Source organism: Crocuta crocuta, unplaced genomic scaffold (assembly GCF_008692635.1).
Source record: "Crocuta crocuta isolate KB4526 unplaced genomic scaffold, BGI_CrCroc_1.0 scaffold181, whole genome shotgun sequence".
Taxonomy (NCBI): Eukaryota; Metazoa; Chordata; class Mammalia; order Carnivora; family Hyaenidae; genus Crocuta; species Crocuta crocuta.
Genome location: NW_027527952.1, coordinates 1,235,578 through 1,255,050, shown reverse-complemented (window position 1 = coordinate 1,255,050; position 19,473 = coordinate 1,235,578). Strand labels below are relative to the sequence as shown.

Here is a 19,473-nt window from a genome sequence, read left to right as displayed (position 1 = left end):
TGAACATACCATTTTTTTCTGCAAAGGCAGCTGCATCCTCTTTAGTACTGAAGGTCAGAACCATATTGGACAAGGGATCAGCCCTATAAGAAACAATTTTTTTCCAAAATTTAACATTAAGTATATATTTTAAAATATACACGTAAGACGTTTAGAACTAAAAAGTTTAGAAAATAAGTATCAGATAAGTATACTACTGATGAAATATCTTATTTCAAATAATCTCTTTAAAACGGTTAACTCTTTGAGTATCATCTTTTCCTGTGTTAAACTGAGATTTTCTAACCTGTATTGTCAAACTAAAAAATTTGTAACTGCAGGGGTGCCTGGGTGGCTCAGTCGGTTAAGCATCTGACTTCAGCTAAGGTCATGATCTCATGCTTCATGGGTTTGAGGCCCATGTCTGGCTTTGTGCTGACAGCTTAGAGCCTAGAGCCTGCATCATATTCTGTGCCTCCCTCTCTCTGTGTCCTTCCCACACTTGCACTCTGTCTCTGTCTCAAATATAAATAAAACATTAAAAAAAATTAAAAACAAAATTTGTAACTGCAAAGACATTCAGCAATTTTTTTACTCCTTAATAAAATCATTTATTCAACTCTTCAAAAAAATTAGAATTGAATAAAAAACAAGAGAATTCTCAAACTGACCTTATAAATTTATTATTAAGAAAATTACTGGTGAGTGCAACTGTCAGTACTATCATTACCCCTCTCCACCAAAGAGATGGCAGGAACACCCACTCTTCTAAATGAACCTTCCATTGTTATGGACAATAATTAAGCATATGGCCACATGACAAAATAAAGCTCCAAGAACTGACATCTAACTGAGTTCTTCAATCTAAGAAAGTGATAATGTTTATAAATCTACATGGACTCTTCACAAAATGGCATGTTAACTTCAGAAATATCAGTTTTATTAGTACATTTATAAGTAGAACATGTTTGTTATAAATGTTCATTATTAATCTCTCAAAGGTGAATACAGCATTCTGTGAAACATCATTTAGAAACATGGAAACAGGGGTGCCTGGGTAGCTAACTCAGTTGAGCATCTGACTCTTGATCTCAGATCACGGTCTCTTGGTTTGTGGGATTGAGACTTGCATTGTGCTCTGTGCTGGACACACGAAGCCTGCTTGGGATTCGCTCTCTCGGATTCTCTCTCTACCCCTCTACCCTTCTCATGCACATGTCCACTGTCTCTCTCTCTCTAAAAACAAACTTTAAAAAATATGGAAGTAAAAAAATAAAGGAGATTTAGGAAGTAATATGGATAGTGGGAAGATATGAGACAGACACAGAAGAGAACATATCGGAAGTAGCCCTCAATGAAATGAAGATCCACAAATTGCTGCTGAAGTTCTAGTCATCTACTATGGTTACTGTTCTGAGACTCCTTATGAGATTCTATAATGATATGTATTCTTACCATACCACTTCCTTATAAGAAAAGAACTTCACATTAGTTTGCCATATTAGCACAATAACATAATTTTATATTGATCCCTCCTTTTCAAAGCATATATGATTTCTCAGTTGACAGTTTAGAGAAACTATACTGAAAACAGAAGGGTCAACATAGGGGCACCTGGGTGGCTCCATCAGTTAAGCATCTGACTCTAATTTCAGCTCAGATCATGATCTCACGGTTTCTGGGTATGAGCCTTACAACAGGCTCTACACTGACAGTGCAGAGCCTCCTTAAGACTCTCTCTCTCCCTCTCTGCCCCTCCCTGGCTCGCTCTCTCACAACATAAATAAATAAAAAAAAAATAAAAAAAAAAAAAAGAATCATCTTGGGGGTCTCAGTCAGTTGAGCACCTGACGTTAGCTCAGGTCATGATCTCAATGCTGGTGGGTTCAAGCCCAGCATTGGGCTCTGTGTTGACAGCTCAGAACCTGGAGCCTGCTTCAGAATCTCTGTCTCCCTCTCTTTCTGCCTCTCTCTCAAAAATAAATAAACATTAAAAAAAAAGGAAACAGAATTGTCTTCTATTAAAAATAAAAGGTCAACATATATATGATCCAGTAATTTGGTGAGTGTTGTCATTCATGTCAGCTTAGCTGAGAATAGGAAACAGAACAGAAAAACTGTAGAGAAAACTCAGGAGCTCTCCTTTCTGTAAAGGTGTTACAGCTTCTAGTATTCTGCTCATTTTATTTATAAAGAATTACACATACAGGTTGAACACTAACAACTTTTATCCGTTTCTAAATTTCTCCTTCTCAATCTCCTATATTCCGCAATTCTTCTCTAAGTATGCTGCCACCACCAGTCACCCTTTATCCTTTCCCCAAACTTACTACCTTTTCCTAACTAATCTTTCTGCCTCCCTTCTGGACTCCAATCTACCCTTCACCTTGCCAGATTAAATTTTCCTAAAGTTCAACTTTCAAACTCATTGTCCAACTTTAAAACTTAAAATAGTTTCCAGTGTCTACCAAATTAATTTCAAAATTTCCTACACTCTGGCATTCAAGCCCTTCTATAATATGAACAGAACCCACTTTCCAGTCTTCTTTTTAATTATTCCCCTTGGAAGTAACCAACTATTCAAACATATTGCTAGTATTCCTCTGAAGGTACCCTATACGTTCCCAGCAGCTGAATCTGTTCCTCCCACTAGGAATACAGAGGGACACCACTACATCAGCGTACGAAAGTCCATCCCAACCACCACTCCTGGTCTGCAATGAATACCAATCTTTTATGTGAAGTCTTTTATAGTCTACCGTCCTCCATCTATAAATAATCTTTTTAATCTTTACCAGATACAGTCTGTACTTCTGTATTTATTTTAAATTTATTTTTTGAGAGAGAAAGCCCAAGTGGGGGAGGGGCAGAGAATCCCAAGCAGGCTCCATACCGTCAGCACAGAGCCCAATGAGGAACTCGAACCCATGAATTGTGAGAGCATGGCATGAGCTGAAGTCGGACGCTTAACTGAGCCACCCCTACGCCCCTGTACTTCTATTTTTAAGCTTTATTTGATCAATTCCCAATTACTGAGGTTCCAATTTGGATAATGGCAGGTTTAACTGTCATTAATATCAGATTTGTCTGATTAACAATTACACAATAATTATAAACTGTGGACAAAATAAAACAAAACAAAAACCAACCGTTTGAAGGGAACAGAGTGACCAAAAGCAGGAAAGAAAATGGAGAGGATTCAATCTTTGAAAGAAGGAAAACACAGTGGATTAGGTAAACTGATACTGTTTTTGCCCTAAAAGTACTCTCTAGGCTAGATGGCTAGGACCATCAAGAAGTCAAGCAGAAAACCATAGTCTTAACAGCACAAGGAATCTGGAGATGAAGTTTAGGATTGCCAGAGCTGCTGGAAAGTTTGGGGAAGAAACAACGAAAAGGAAGAATCTGCAGAGGAGAGAAATTCTGAACTGCATACAAATAGGCACGACTCTCAACAGCTCAGAAACCTGAAAGAACTAAGTAGAGGTTTCAGTTGCTGTTTGTTTACTTGCTACAGGGGAGACTGAGTTTGGAGTCCCACAGTTAGAAGGACTTGGTAAGTACCTCGTGCTTTCCACCGAAACCTCATTTTTTAACACTGTGTTCTAGGGCGAAGACCAGAGTAAAACTTAAAATGACCCACCCTAACAAAGCATAAAATACATGCTCCACAAGTTCAAGGTAATCTATCAGTCACTGCACTGCCTGCTAAAACAAAACTTCTCACATTACCAATGTCATTAACTGAATAGAAATAAGGACAGAGAGTTAAAGAATGGTACTTAATAGAAATTTGTTTGGTCAGGGGTCAATTAGCACATTAATATGAAGTCATAGGTTCACCAAATATGTACAAGAATCATTTTAAGTATTATGTATAATAACCCCCAACTGAAAACTGTTATAAAGAGATAGCAAGCCTAAAATGGAGTCACCTGTGCTTAGCCCCATGTCAACAAATCAAAACTTCATATGTAACCTAATTGCAATTTCAATCTCTCTCAAGAATGTAATCTTAAAATAGTCAATCTGGAATAGCAATCAGAGAGATTACATAATTTTCTCTTTCCTTGTCCTTGCCTCCTATAAGCCACCAATAAGTCTTTCATTTTGCACAGCATTTAGAAGCTTCTTTGTATTTGCTAGATGGAATGCTGCTGGATTCATGAATAACTGAGTAAAGTGAATTTGATCTTTAAGTTTACTCAGTTGAATTTTGTTTCTAACAGGCTTGGTGGTAGCAATGGGATATAAAGCAAACTTCTGATGGCATTCAGGGACAATGACAAACATGGGTGGTTCCTATGAATCCTTTTGAGTTCTTGGTCTTTTTTCACTTTTTTTTTTTTTTTTTTTTTTGAGAGAGAGAGAAGACGTGAGAGTAAGGGGTACAAAGAGAGAGAGAGCAGAGCTCACCCCAAGTGGGGCTCAAGCTTACCGGATGTGGGACTTGAACTCATGAACCGTGAGATCATGACCTGAGCCAAAATCAGATGCTTAACAACTAAGCCACTCAGGCACCCCCTTCCCACCATTTCTAAGAGCTATGGGTAAGTTCCTCATTTTAATCTCTGCTCTCTTCACATCAAGCTCTGAATCTAATTGGCTTACCAGGTAGTTCAGGCCACAATTCTGGCTTTTGGCTAAAACCCCAGAGTCTTTGATTCTGTCCCCAGAACCATAGGGGAACTGTTAATGGCAGCTGCAGTTTCCCACTGATGTGGAGCCTCCAGTCCCCATTTGTTGGTGTCTGCTACTTCAATCCTTTCCCCAGTCCAAGGTTCCATGATAGAAATTACTAGTGGTACACACAGGACTGTCTCATGGCTAGAGCACAGTAATATCTCTTGATTACTGCCAACATATTAAGGCATACATGTTTGGTTGTCTTGTTTTATATAGGGGTTAATGCTAATGGGGATCATGGAAGCCAAAAATCTGCAAAACCTGGTGTGAGGACACTTAAAAGCTGTTAGAGTAATCCCCACCTAACTCAGAGATCCCCATGTTAGTATAAATTGGTTACACAATGGGTTAGGTTGACACTGTTACTGCCAATCTCAAGAAAATTTCTATGCAATGAGGTATACTGGAAATTATCACAAAACCCCCAATGCAGCAGCACATCCCTTATAGGTATCCCCTTAAGTTTGGTTCTAAGAGACCCAAAGCCTTAGCTAGAACAACAACAGTAACAAAAAGGAAGGGATCTTTAAATTCTAAAAAGTTAAGCACACCACCTTCTGACACACCTGCATATTTTGTCTAAGAACTATGGTGTCAGAAGCTACAAAAATGCCAAAATGTTATTAGAGACAACCTAGAATTACAATGGCCATTATGGAGAACGTTCCAATTAGATGAGATCTTCATTTAAGAAATGTACTTGAAAACAAGGGTTCCTGAACTGAACAAACAGAATGGGATACCTATTTTAACTGGTATTCAGAAGTTTCTAAAATGCAGCAAGATTCCAAAAGTACTTCATTAAAAAAAAAAAAAATGAAGTAAAAGACTAATGAAAAAATTAAAGACACAAGAGGTATTTAAAAAAAGACAGTAAAACTGACATAACTCCTGTTGCTTGCCTCAAATCTTCCTTTACCTGAGTATTCAACACTCCACTTATCCTATATCTGAATTGCCTTTCCACTCTGAAGAGACTATTAAAAGGTTACCTTTTATAATAAAATCACCTGAGGTTGTGGGGTGACTCTCTTTCCATTCCTTGGTCAAAGACTAAACTAAAACCATAGTTACAGAATTTCCTAAACCCAAGGAGGATCCCCCAGAAGTGATCTGAAGAATTTATTAGAGTCCTTATGAGGCCTATGGCCCCAGGTTGCTGGATCTTGTCCTCTTGTGCACATGCTGGTGGGATCTGGTGAAGCCCAAAAATGGATGCAGGAAGCAAGATGGTGTAACCCCAAGGATGATATCCAAGATCTTTAACCTTCAATCTGGTCCCCTCCTGGACTAGAATACGTTCACAGAACAGCAACCAATCTTTAAAAGCCATTCCTATAGTCCTCCCTGTTCACACTGGTTAGTATATTACTCAAACATGTGAACAAAAGAAAGATGAATCTGCTGTAGACACTAAACCCACCTGGAAGCTTTCTTCCTAGAGGATTTTGGGGCTCCAGAATAAGAATAAGGTCACCCAACTTGCTCTAGCTGCTCTATTTGTCAATGGATTATCTCCTGAGATTAGTGAAGTGATAAACAAGCAGAAAACAGGATGGGAGACAACTGACTGAACTTATGATCATAGTTGAGCACTTTGAAAGAACTTTGAAACAAGACCACAAACAAAAGTTTGCCAAGATATTGGCCTTACAGATACAACAGCTCCAAGGCCAGGCACCTAAAATAACACCTGAGTGCCCCCACATCACACCTCCTAGGGGCCCACAATCAAAACCATGGAACAGCGGTTGAGGCTTTATTTGTAATCAACTGGGACAATGGAAAAAAATGTGTCCTCAAAGGTCCTATGCAGATCTGTAAACATCAACTCAGTGAAGCAGATGTCTCCTCTAGAAATAAAAGTAAAAAGCTTTAGCCATCTGAACAGGTAAACTTACCTTATACCATCTACCAGAAAAACAACTTAGATCCAACTTCTTTTATAACTAGTGAGTTGTGTATTACTGTACCTGACCGATGGCAGTAATTTTATTTTTCTTTAAAGAATTTATTTGAGAGAGAGAGAGCACAAGCTGGGGAGGGGCAGAGAGAGAGGGAGATAGAGAATCCCAAGCAGGTGCCATGCTCAGTGCAGAGCCAGACTCAGGGCTAAATCTCAGGAACTGTGAGATCATGAGCTGAGATGAAATCAAGAGTCAGATGCTTACCTGACTGAGCGTTCCAGGTGCCCCGGTGTCAATAATTTTAAAATAGAAGGTAGAAGTTCTACATTTACATCTGTCTGTATGTCTATGTGTCTAAATACATGTGGTGCAGATAGGTGGGGTTTTTTAAATCTCTTAATGGTATTGGTAAAATTAACTTGTAAAGGAGTTCCATTTAATTGGCTTAAAGAAAATTAAGAAATTAAAGAAAATTACATGAACTAAGGTATTCCTAACATTCTCAGATATACAAAGACACTAAAATGTTTTTCAGACTCATGTGATCTGAGAAAATATTCAGTATCAAAGCCAATTTAAGTTTGTTGGCTTAGTTAAAATAGACATGTCTTTAGAATTATCAATAGTGAATACAATGCAAACACACAACTTTTAGTATACTTGGGTTTAGTAGTCAAGTATGTTCACATTATCTCTGTTATAAAACTTATCAGCAGGAAAAATAACTTGGATGATGAATTCTGAGAAGTGATCTAAACATAATTTTAAAGAATGAGTGAAGTTAATAGATGTAAGCCAGATAAAAGTTTTTAGATGAATTTTTAAGTTTCCCCAAATCTTTTTGGTAACCTCAAACCTTAAAGTTTTGCTAAGTTAAATGAAGGAGAATCATTAAATATCTAGATCATTTACAAATAAGATAAAATACTGAAACATTAATTACTGAATATAATTGGTTTATCTACTTTGGCTTCCTTTTATAGAGGAACTAAAAGTATTTGGATGTATTAGTAAACATGTTTTGTGCCTGAGAAATTTACTATGAGAAAACATGTGTTTCCAGAAATAACAAAAAGTATGTCTACCAAGCCACAGAATGCTAGTGTAAGAGACGGTTCATATTGCTTACTTCTTTATTTTCATTAAAAATTAAATAGTTTCAGGGGTACCTGGCTGGCTCAGTCAGTAGAGAACGCAACTCTTGATCTCAGGGTCATGAGTTCAAGCCCCACACTGGACATGGAGCCTACATAATTTTTAAAAACGGTTTTTAGAGTTAAAAATTCTAACATATGTAATTTAAAGCCACTAACGTTTGTGGAAAAAGAATCTTTGGACACAAGTATTATGCATGATCAAGACTGGCTAAGAAAAAAATGAATTTAAGTAAACAAATTTTAAAGTAAGCTAGTAAGAAATTAGAATGTGGTTTTTCTCTCTGAATAAAGGACAAATTTTTCTTGGACTGTTAGTCTGTTTTTGATATGAGATTGTAAAAAAATTATTATTCCTTTACCTAGAAAATCAAAGATTCTGTCTTATCAAAATAATTTCCTGTGTTTCATGTTGTTTTTATCAGGTACTTAATTACCTCCCCTATTAAAAGAGCTAAGGTTATTGTTTTTATAATAATTTAACTTTTTTTTAAAAGTAGGCTTTATGCCCCATCATGGGTCACAAACCCTGAGATCAAGAGTCATTTGTTCCACCAACTAGGAGCCAGCCAGGCGCCCCGTAATTTAACTTTTTGTATTTGCTCTCTCAGTCTTTAATTGTCCCTATGGTTAACTGGATAACTAAGTATTGTTTCACACTAACCTACAATCCTACTTGACCAAGTGTTTTTTTTAACCATTGATATTTTTTATCAGCTTTCCAAAAATCAAACTCCAAATGAAATACTTTTGACCTTGAACTAACTTTAGGAATTTTCTAGAGGGTCCTAGAAAATTGCAAAAGATTTGTGTTCTCTTCTTATTAGGCTTATTTGATATGTTCAGTGACAGGAGAAGTCATGTCAGATAAAATAATAGTAAGCCTTCTTTATGTAATTCATACAGGTATGTATTATGTGTTCTAAAAATTCTAGAAATCCTGATGTCCTGGTATAATGTTATCATTCATAATTCTACTTGTCTTACAATGTTGTGTAACACAAAAATAACCAATTTCCTGTTCAATTCCATTATAAGGGACTCTTGTCAGGTCTTTAATCACAGACATTTTTAACTCTTTTGTCATTCACAGAGATGGCTGTTTTACTCTGATGCTGCAGTGTTCCTGCAAAAGTGCTACATTTTAGGGGCGCCTGGGTGGCTCAGTCGGTTAAGCATTCGACTTTTGCTCAGGTCTTGATCTCACAGTTCGTGGGTTTGAGCCCCGTGCTGGGCTCTGTGCTGACAGCCAGCTCAGAGCCTGGAACCTGTTTTGGATTCTGTATCTCTTTCTCTCTCTGACCCTCCCCTGCTCAAGCTGTCTTTCTCTCTCTCTCAGAAATAAGTAAAACATTAAAAAAAATCTAAAAAAAAGTGCTACATTTTAAAGGAGATTCGTGAAAAGGATTTTGACAAGTATAGGGTTCTTTTTTTTTTTTAAGATTTTTTTTTTTTTTTAAGTAATTTCTATACACAATGTGGGGCTCAAATTTACAACCCTGGGATCAAGAGTTGTATGCTCTACCAACTGAGCCAGCCAGGCGCCCTGACAAGAACAGATTTCTCATAACTAAAATCATAAAACTAAGCTGGGTAGGAATTTCCAGAACTATTAGAAAAAACTGGATTCAAGAATTAATAACATGGTGGGTGCTGGCTGGCTGAGTCAGAGCATGCAATGATCTTGGGGTTATGAATTTGAACTCCATGTTGGGCATAGAGCCTACTTAAAAAAATAAAATAAAGGATTAGTAACATGGGACTGAGTAGACTGATGAAAATTATAATTTATACCACTTCTTGTGTGAAATATTGCTGGTTCTTTAATGTTTTGTTTTTCCAGATTTGACAAGCTTTTCCTCTTAAGCTATTAATGATTTACAACAATTTGGTAAAGTATACCTTTGTAAACAGAGATGAAACTCTTACGTATTCTTTTCATAGCAATATAGCTAGTTATTTACACAACTTCAATAAAAGTCTATTCTCCTTGGGGTATCTGGGTGGTTCAATCTGTTAAGCATCAGACTTTGGCTCAGGTCAGGATCTTACAGTTTGTGAGTTTGAGCCCCACATCAGGCTCTGTGCTGTCAACATGGAGCCTGCTTTGGATCTGCTGTCTCCCTCTCTCTCTGACCCTCTTCTGCTTTCTCTCTCTCAAAAATAAACACCATAAAATTTTTTAAAAAATCTATTCTCCTTATAACAAGACACAATTGGGAACATTGGCTGTATCACCAAGGCTGAAAAAAAATTTTTTTTAATGTTTATTATTTTGAGAGAGACAGACAGATGTGAGTGGGGGAGGGGCAGAGAGACAGGGAAACAAAGAATCCAAAGAAGGCTCCAGACTCTAGGCTTTCGGCACAGAGCCTGACATGTCCCGAAGTCTGAAGCTTAACCAACTGAGCCACCTAGGCGCCCCTACCAAAGCTCTGACTGAAATGATTTTGCATACAAAATCTGATGGCCAGTCCCTCAGAAGCTTTTTAGAATTCAAAATTCCTTATGAAAAGTTTCAGCAAAGCAGTGTTCAAAAAGAGCTCATATGGTCAGTCACTATTCTCACTGCACTTTCATAAACAATCAGGCCAAGTTTACTGCACACAGATTAGGTTTACTGTGATTATCTTTGTTTTTTGTTTTTTTTTTTTTTTTAAATGGAGTTAAGATAATGTTTGCACCTTTTTAGATGTTAGACTCTACTCCCATGAAATATTTAAAAAAAATTTTTTTAATGTTTATTTCTTGAGAGAGTGTGTGTGTGAGCAGCGGGAGCGGCAGAGAGAGAGGGAGACACAGAATCTGAAGCAGGCTCCAGGCTCTGAGCTGTCAGCACAGAGCCCGATGTGGGGCTCAAACACACAAGCCGGGAGACCATGACCTGAGCTGAAGTCAGACGCTCAACTGACTGAGCCGCCCAGGCGCCCCTCCTATGAACTATTTTAGAGGTTTTGTTATATGCCTATAAACTGGACTGGATCCTAAATTTTTCTAGTTTCCTCAAATATCTGGCTACGACGCTCCAAACTAATATTTTCCATTTTTTCCACCCTTGGAATCACTAAGAACAAAGGCTACCCTTGCATTTACCTGGGAAGAGGCTCTACTAGTTTCTCCTCACCACCTAGATGAAGCCAAACTTCAAGGACTAGAATCTCAGGCACATATTTCACAGCTGAAAAAGGCTTTGCCTAACATCTAGTAATGTGCAAAAATTGGAAACCTTCAAATCAAATTGAAGAAAAGAGGCAGGTGACAATGATGTAGATTGTCCTCCCAAGCTCCCAGATAAAGATTTCACACTTTAGCTAAAATCCACTCTTCTTGTCATCAAAAACTCTGATCTATTCATTAGAGACCCCTTGGTCCATTTCCCTGTCTTTAGTTAAGAACCTCAAAACTTGGGGAACTTTGCATCCAGGCTCTCTATAAAAAAAGGACCTAAGGTAAGGGTAACCAGAATAAAACAGCCTGTGTAGTCTACAGGTCATTAAAACATTGCTGGCTTCCACGGCTGTCACTTTTCCGGTCTGGAGCCACAGATTTAAATGGGAATTACTGGAAGCATTCAGGGTTCCTTTCCTTTGGCAGGCAGGGCTCTACTTCCCTGGTCAATACCACCTGCTGTGGATTACTTCTGGGGAAGCTGAAACTAGTTACACAAGCTCACCTTAGCATAAAACAGAGACTCCTTCCATGGAGTCCTTCTCTGATTTAATTGATTTTGATTGGTTTGCATCTTGGAGACCATGGTTCTAAAGTCCAATCCAAACACTGGGAATTATCTTGCTTTTTATAATCATACTAATCTACCCTGGCAGGATATATTCTCTCAAAGGCTTTAAATGCATGTTCCTAGCCTCTACCCACCAAGCAAATGATCTCCCCAAGACTGAGACATCTAAAAATGAACAGAAAGAATAACCAACTTCAAAATTAAGAACCTGAAGCCGGGGTCTGTCACAGAGATTAAGACCTATGAATACCACACAAAGGATCAATAAAAGCTGTGAGAGGGGCACCTGGATGGTTCAGTAGGTTAAGCATCAGACTCTTGATTTCAGCTCAGGTGACGATCTCTTGGCTTTTGAGATTGAGCCTCGAGTCAGGCTCTGAACTAACAGTGTGGATTCTCTCTCTCCCACTGCCCCTCCCTGGCTCCTGCTCTTTCTCTCAAAATAAATAAACATTTAAAAAAAGAAAAAGCTGTGAGAACTTCAAAGTGGTAGCTGGGAGTGATGCTAATGCCTTTACTTTAGATGATATCTCTCAGTTATGCTGAGAGTCTGATTTAATTTTCAAAAAATTAAAATAGGCTCAAAATGGAGTCACTTGTGCTAAGCCTCACATCAACAAAGCAAGACTGCATACCTAACTGTGTTTTCAACCTGTCCCAGAAACGTAACCTTAAACTAGTCAATCCTAGAATTTCCTCAGCAGCAGCAGGGAGGTAATCCACCCAATAGACCCCTTCTGTCCCCAAAGAAAGAAGAGGTAGGGGTGCCTGGGTGGCTCAGTCGGTTAAGTGCCCAACTTCAGCTCAGGTCATAATCTCACGGCTCACAGTCTGAGCCCCACATCAGGCTCTGTGCTGACATATCAGAGCCTGGAGCTTGCTTCAGATTTGTGTCTCCCTCTCTCTCTGCCCCTCCTGTGCTTACACGTGCTCTCTCTCAAAATAAACCAACATTAAATTAAAAAAAAATTTTTTTTTTTAAAAGAAGAGGTAATGCATACTTTTCTTACCTCTGACTCTTTTGCCAATAAAAGTCTCCCCTTTTGGGGATGTCTGGATGGCTCAGTCAGTAGAGTATGTGACTCCTGATCTTGGGGTTGGAGTTCAAGCCCCATGTGGGGTACAGAGATTACTTAAAAATAAAATCTTAAAAACACAAAAGTCTTCCATTTTGTATAGTTCTTTAGAGCTCCTTTCTATTAGCTAGATGGGATGCTGTCTGATTCATACATCATTGAATAAAGCCCATTCGATCTTTAAATTTACTAAAAAAACTACCCAAATACCAATAATAGTACAATGGATAAATCTTGCAAATAGAGGAGAACATTAAAATCTCATGTGACTTAAAGAGTAATCATAACATTTCAAACACTGAGTATGGACGCCTAAAAAACTGCTTATGTTATCATTTTGTCAAATAAAATATAATTGTATTTAAACTGCAACCTGGCAGCAGACATTTTTAACAAAAACTCTCCCACGTACATTTGTAAGTAAAGATGTTAAGTATCTTACTTTTTACAAGTAGACATAATTTAAACTGATAACCACCTTCGACTAGAGACTGGAAACATAAAACGTTCTAGGAGTCTCTATAAGATTGGCAATTTTCTAGCTTATCTGGCTGTTTTCTCTAGTAGCAGCAACAGCAGCTTTTAATCAACTAGAGGCAGCCCTGCTATTTAACATTTGAGTTTTATTCCAGCACATTTAGGTCACTGACTTACTTCATTGGTGTCACAGAATTTACAACCACTTTATTCCAATGCACTGTATATTTGTTAATCACAAGATCTCAGGAACTTACAAGTTTCCCTCAAAATACCTAATTTCTTTTTTTTAATGTTTATTTATTTTTGAGAGAGAGAGAGAGAGAGAGAGCGTGAGCAGGGAAGGAGGAGAGAAGGAGACATAAAATCCGAAGCAGGCTGTGAGCTGTCAGCACAGAGCCCAATGCAAGGCTTGAACTCATGAACTGTGAGATCATGACCTGAGCCCAAGTTGGAAGCTTAACCGACTGAGCCACCCAGGTGCCCCTAATTTCTTTTTTTTTAAGTTTATTTATTTATACTGAGAGAGACAGAGCATGTGCATGTACAAGTGGTGAGGGGCAGAGACAGAATCCCGAGCAGTTTCTGCAATGTCAGCACAGAGCCTGACCCGGGGCCTGAACTCACTAACCAAGAGATCATGACCTGATCGAAACCAGGAGTCAGATGCTAACTGACTGAACCACCCAGGCACCCCAATATACATAGTTTGGAACCGTGCTAACAGTGCTTAGTGTCAGCCATTTTTCTCCAGTAAATAGTTCTCTGAAAAGACTGTTTCTATGATTTTTGTGCTGGGCCACACTTAGATGAGCATTAAATACATATTCATGTAAATGTAATACACGTGTCTATCATTTAACAAGATACCTAAACAAATGGTCTCAAAAAGTATTGTCAAATTATTGAATTTACAATTCAATATATTTAAAAGGAAAATTCACACAGAAAAAGAGAGCAGAAAACAATATTCAAATTAAATCAAAGTACTCACGTTGATGCCCAACCCATCAAAGGATTTTCCCATCGCTCCCTGGTATCAAACTCCATCTTCCATTTCTTTGTGTTGTTTACTCCAGACTGCATGTTATTGCGAGCAGGAACAAAGATCCTGACTTTTCTAGTTTTGATATGCTCTTCTGGAACACCAGTTAAAGTAGTGATATCCTACAGAAAAACAAGCAAACACATTTCTAACAGCTCACATACATTCTGATGTACTTTTGCTGCTTTCTAGATTCATGCAATTCTATTGAGATTTATAAACTGGGGTTTTTAGCTTTCTGACTTCACTACTCTGCTGTTATCAGATAAATTGCTATTTTGATATCTGGAAAAGGTATACTGGCAGGAGTGTTAGGGTACAGTGGGCAAGGGTTTATGAAAAAAAAATAGGTCCCTTTTGTCCAATAAAGCATTGATAATTTCTGAAGAGTCTGCTGGTAGAAGAGCCTATAGACTCTTATTTCAAGAGCAGGTGTAACTAGTAAGCAGAGAAAGAATGTGAATGGATATTAAAATTAAGGGGAGGGGCATCTTGGTGGCTCAAGTAGTTAGGCATCAGACCACAGCTATTCTCAAGATCTCAGTTTGGTTCCTGACTTGGAGGCCAGCATTGGGCTTGCTGCTGTCAGCACAGCCCGCTTCAGATCCTCTGTTCTCACAAGTGTGCTGTCTCTCAAAAAAATATAAATATTTTTTAAAAAGTAAGGGGATATAAAAAGTTACTTTTAAATTTAAAAAATCTATTACCAGTGGTTTCGGTTTCAAACTGCTTACAAGAAGTCATTTCCTCAGGGGAAGGCCTAAACCTTTTGTTAAATAAAATCAATTAGAAACTTTAATTAGCATTTTAATTTATCTCCCTTTGGTGAAACCTACCAAAAAGAACCCACATTAAATTTATTTTGCAGAGGTAAGCCATAGAAGTTACAGTTTTTGCAAAAATATGAGGTGAAAACAATGGTAACTTTCTTGAGACTCTCTCTTGTTTTAACAAATGCTCAGAGTGATAAATGCATCTAAGTTTGATGCCCCAGATCAGACATATTTATCAAACATAGTAGTCATCAGGGCACAAAGTAATAAAGTAATTCAAAGTTTAAGTCTCCTTTCAGTAATGGTAGAAATACTTTATTTGATCAAAGTAAGATCCTATCAGGGTTAATCATACTTTTATAAATGCAGCAGTTTAAAACTATGGTTCACTTACTTAATTTTTAAAAACTGGTTAAAAACAAAAGAGTTAACGTGAAAATGATACCAAACTTGTGAAAACTAGAAAATGTTGTGAATTTCAATTTCATTGTAACATATCCCCTAAAGAAGACTAATGTTAATTTATAGTTCCACTCTAAACAATGCTATTGACCAAATAATTAGTGTTAATACTTAGTGCTACAATATGTACTGGGAAAATACAAAGTGTATTTCTGACTTCACTAGTCTTCCTACTCACAGATTAAGAAAACACTGTTTAAAGTTATTTTAGCTGGCAACCAATCTTCTGCTAAACACAATACCATTCCACCTGCACCAATAATTAGGTGTGGTTACTTTGTCACAGCTTGTCTGTTCAGAGAAACTATCAAAATAATCCATATAAATATTTACACAAATATGCACTTCTAGTACGTGCCTACATTTAAAAAGTTTCTTTGCATATAGGTTCACAATTTTTAAATGAATGAATATTAGTTTTAAATGGTAATTTTTAATTGTCAAATTCAATTTCAAAGAAATTCCATGTTTCATGACATTTGATGACTTTCTGAAGCATATTTCTCCAAAGAAGACCTTAAAAGAGACTCCTGGGAAGTCCTCATTCCTTATTTCTTTTGAATTTACTATAGCACTTATATTGTCATATTATTATTATTTAATATTATATATCTTTATATTAAAGTCATATTTCCTCAGCTAGAGTTGAAGTGGTACATAAACAATGTGTGTTACAAAATTACAGGGTGAGGCATCATTTCCAAATTCCACATCAAACCCTCCATAAAAGTTCATGAAAACTAGAGCTATAAACTAGCTACTCCTTAAATTAAGATTTACAGGAAAGGAAACATTAAATTCTTATAATACCATTTACCTCGAGAAGACGAGATTATAGGAAACAGATTTAGTTTGTCTTTATAACTTCCTATATTGTAATGTATATATGACAAAATAATAAAAAAATAAGACTTTTTAAAGACGAAACAGCATTTCTTGATTTGTACTATTAAAATTGAAGGAACAGAATGATTTTTTAGGATGGAAAATCTCTTTAAGTGGCTATAAAATGTTGCGAAGCTCTTTATATTTTGAACAACTACCAGTGCTTCCATAGCTTCTCAAAGTATGACATTTTTTTAATTGATCTCATCCCCCAATTTAGAGTTGGCATTGGCACAAATAAGTTTCTGAATTTTGAAGCCCATGTTGTTCTGACACAGAGTCCCTGTTCTTGCCTGCAGAAGACATGTAAGGTACCGCAGCAGAGTTGAGCTGCTGCCAAAGACTGAGAATGAAAAGGCTTGGCATCTCTCACATACTTGACACCTAAAGGGCACAGAAGCTCTAAAATTCCTAGTCCCTGTAGGCACACTCTTCGTCTAGACAAACTGATTTCTCACACTTTTAAAATGCATTACGACACTATTGTTATCATTTCATCCACATGGCTTCAGCTAGTGACAGAAGAACCTGTCCTTGAAGCCACATTTCAATGGGCTAAAAGCTCCCACTCCAAGATTGCATTAAAACAATGTAATACTTGAAAAGAACTATGAGGGACTATGTTGAAATCTTTGCGTCTTAAATTCTTTGCTCTCCCTCAAAATAAATAAAACATCTGCAAACTAAACTGCATTGAACTAAAGACATTATCTCTAGATTTCTACTTCTGTACTGCAATATTGGATCACCTGTGGTTTTCTAAAAAAAAAAAAACAAAAAAAACCCTACTTATTCAAATGCTTTGCCGATATCAATATTGCCTTTTATAGATTTCTCATTTTAATTGCTAAATACATACTTATAAATAACAATTCATAATTTTCTATGACTACAAAAAAGCTAACTCACATTGGATGAGAAGCCTTCAAGTTTTTACCTAAAGAAACTCAAGGCTCACTAGCTAATAATTATGTATAAATTCTAATAAATCAAGTTACCCTTTGGATAATATACACTGATTTGCTGAGTTTTAAAACTTTTAATTTTTAAACAGTTGAGTCAAGCATAAAACCTGAATTCCAATTATTAAAGAACACCACTATCTTAATAAAGTTTCACAAACACAATCTTATGTACAATAGTGCGATCTTAAGAAACGTAACTAATGATTCATACACTGAAGGCCATTCAGATAAATATTTGCTACTGAAAAGATGCATCTCACAATTCCAAAGTTCCAGTCTTTCAGCACCATCTCCTCCACAATCTTAAATTCTGGAAGAGCTTACAGCTGACCTTCTATCTCACAAGTCTAGTTAAATGTCAGAAGAATTTAAAAAATCATTAAGAAAGTATATGCCAGTAGATGTAAATGAACTCTATTCTTTCAAATACCAATTTCCATCATAAAATATTGGTTTTCCATATAAAAACTGTATGATTCGGTTATCAACTGTCCCCATTTATGTTGTGTGAATTCAACCTTTTTTTTTTTTTTTTTTTTTTTTTAACAAAGGAAGCAGGGAACAAGCAATGGGAAGTTGGTGTCAAAATGCAGAAAAACCTCCCAGCAAGCTTCTTGCAACCACCCAGGATTTAGAGTCTTGCTGGTCGCTCTCTTTTCAATACCAGAATTTCACACATTTCAATGACTATTATGACTTCAAAGAATCAAATTTTCATCATTGTCCGTCATCTGCCGGTTGATTTGTATAAAGGAGTTCTTCTGCATGCACTCCAAACAAAAGCCTCCTTACTTTTGTGGTTATATATCAAGTTTAAAAGTTTTGTTTGTGACAGTTGTGTCTTTGGTAAATTAGGGTAACACTGAAGGAGTGCAGCTGCTCTGCAGGAACCTCCTTTCTGGCACCATTTCACTTAAATAAAAACTGAATAATTAGCTTCTGCCTTTATTAAACCACAAAAATGCCACTGGCCTTAGTAATTACTTCCAGTTGCCCCACCCACTTAACCTTAATAGTTTACACTTGTCATAAAGAGAAATAAATGAAAAGGGTTTTCACCACTTTAGTGAATTTTTGATAGATCTCCCAGTACATCCAGAAGGGCCAAAATTTTAACTAGGTTTCTGGGTAAGAAGTTCACTAAATTGCATGTATGGATCGATGTTGAAAAGTTTTAATAGAGCACATACTGGAGCATGAAGTACAAATATTGCTTATAAAAACTTGCTCTACTGTAAGCTTTTAGTTACCAGTTATGTATTTAAATTTATTCCAGGGCTAAAACTGATCTAAACTTGAAGATTGTTTATATTCTACTTCAACCATGAAAGATGTTAAAAAGAAAACAATCTGTAATAAAAAAAAAACTTCCTTTCAAGTACCCTACAGATACTTAGCACAAGAAACTCACTAAATGGTCTCATAAATAATGAAGGACATTTTACAAAATAAATTTTACAGTTTGAACAATCTAAAGAGTTGACAGCATAACTATATGTATTTACTTATCATGGAAGAACATTAAGCACTTCTAAAAAGTCAGTGGCCATAAAAATTCATACACAAATAAAAACTGTAAAAATACATTAGAGGTGTGCCAGTAGAGCTGATTTTTGTTTGTTTGTTAAAGCAACATATTGATGTGGGAATCCAACCAGGTAATGAAACAAGTATTGGAATGCAACATTACATTTTGTATACTGGGCAAGGCTATCATGGAACCAAAAGTTCAGCTTTAAATAAAATGCTAAGACAGAAATAGTAACATGCAAAAGACTCTGCAAATCATAAGTAATACAACTAATAATTACACATTTGTCTCAATCTCTATTTTCATTACTTCTAGATCTTTCTGAATAGGAGCAATGGTTAAAAGCAAAGGGCTGAGTCAAACGGGGTTAGAAGAATCCCAAATCACAACTTTGGGCAAATTAATAAGCTTCTTTTCATTTACCATCTATAAAATCAACTAAATGAAGTAAAATGAGGACTAACGTATATAAAGTGCTTACCTTAGACAATAAAAAGAATGTATTTCATTTACTCATCATATTTTTCAGCACTGGCTATGTATTAGTTACTGGACATAATGCTCAAAACAGTACAGACATCATCTGCATTCGCATGAAAATTAATACTGAACTTTATAAAAAGGAGAGACAGAGTAAGTATTGGGAGGCCGATGTTAAGATAAAGGAAATCTCCCATCTTCCTTGAAAAATAAGTTTGTAATCAAAATACAACAAAGGGTTTTGTAATTAGAGTCCATAAGCTGCTTCATGTTTGGAGGAGAGAAAAACGGAGCTTTTAAAAACAAGGGCTGAA

The 19,473-nt window shown here is 36.6% G+C and overlaps 1 protein-coding gene and 1 long non-coding RNA gene across 2 annotated transcripts in view; one reads left to right on the top strand and one right to left on the bottom strand.

Moving 5' to 3' along the window:
* The window catches only part of NDUFS4 (NADH:ubiquinone oxidoreductase subunit S4), a 109,958-nt gene that overhangs the window by 22,252 nt on the left and 68,233 nt on the right, over positions 1-19,473 (bottom strand). Inside the window, exons 3-4 of the mRNA XM_077752507.1 lie at positions 14,013-14,185; positions 10-83 (exon numbers count right to left, since the gene is read on the bottom strand). Of these exons, the coding sequence (XP_077608633.1) occupies positions 10-83; positions 14,013-14,185 (247 nt within the window). The remainder of the gene's footprint in view (positions 1-9; positions 84-14,012; positions 14,186-19,473) is intronic.
* On the top strand, positions 4,362-18,083 carry LOC144222020 (uncharacterized). The gene is made up of 2 exons (XR_013332258.1): positions 4,362-4,529; positions 17,700-18,083. It is a non-coding gene; the product is annotated as an uncharacterized LOC144222020 (long non-coding RNA).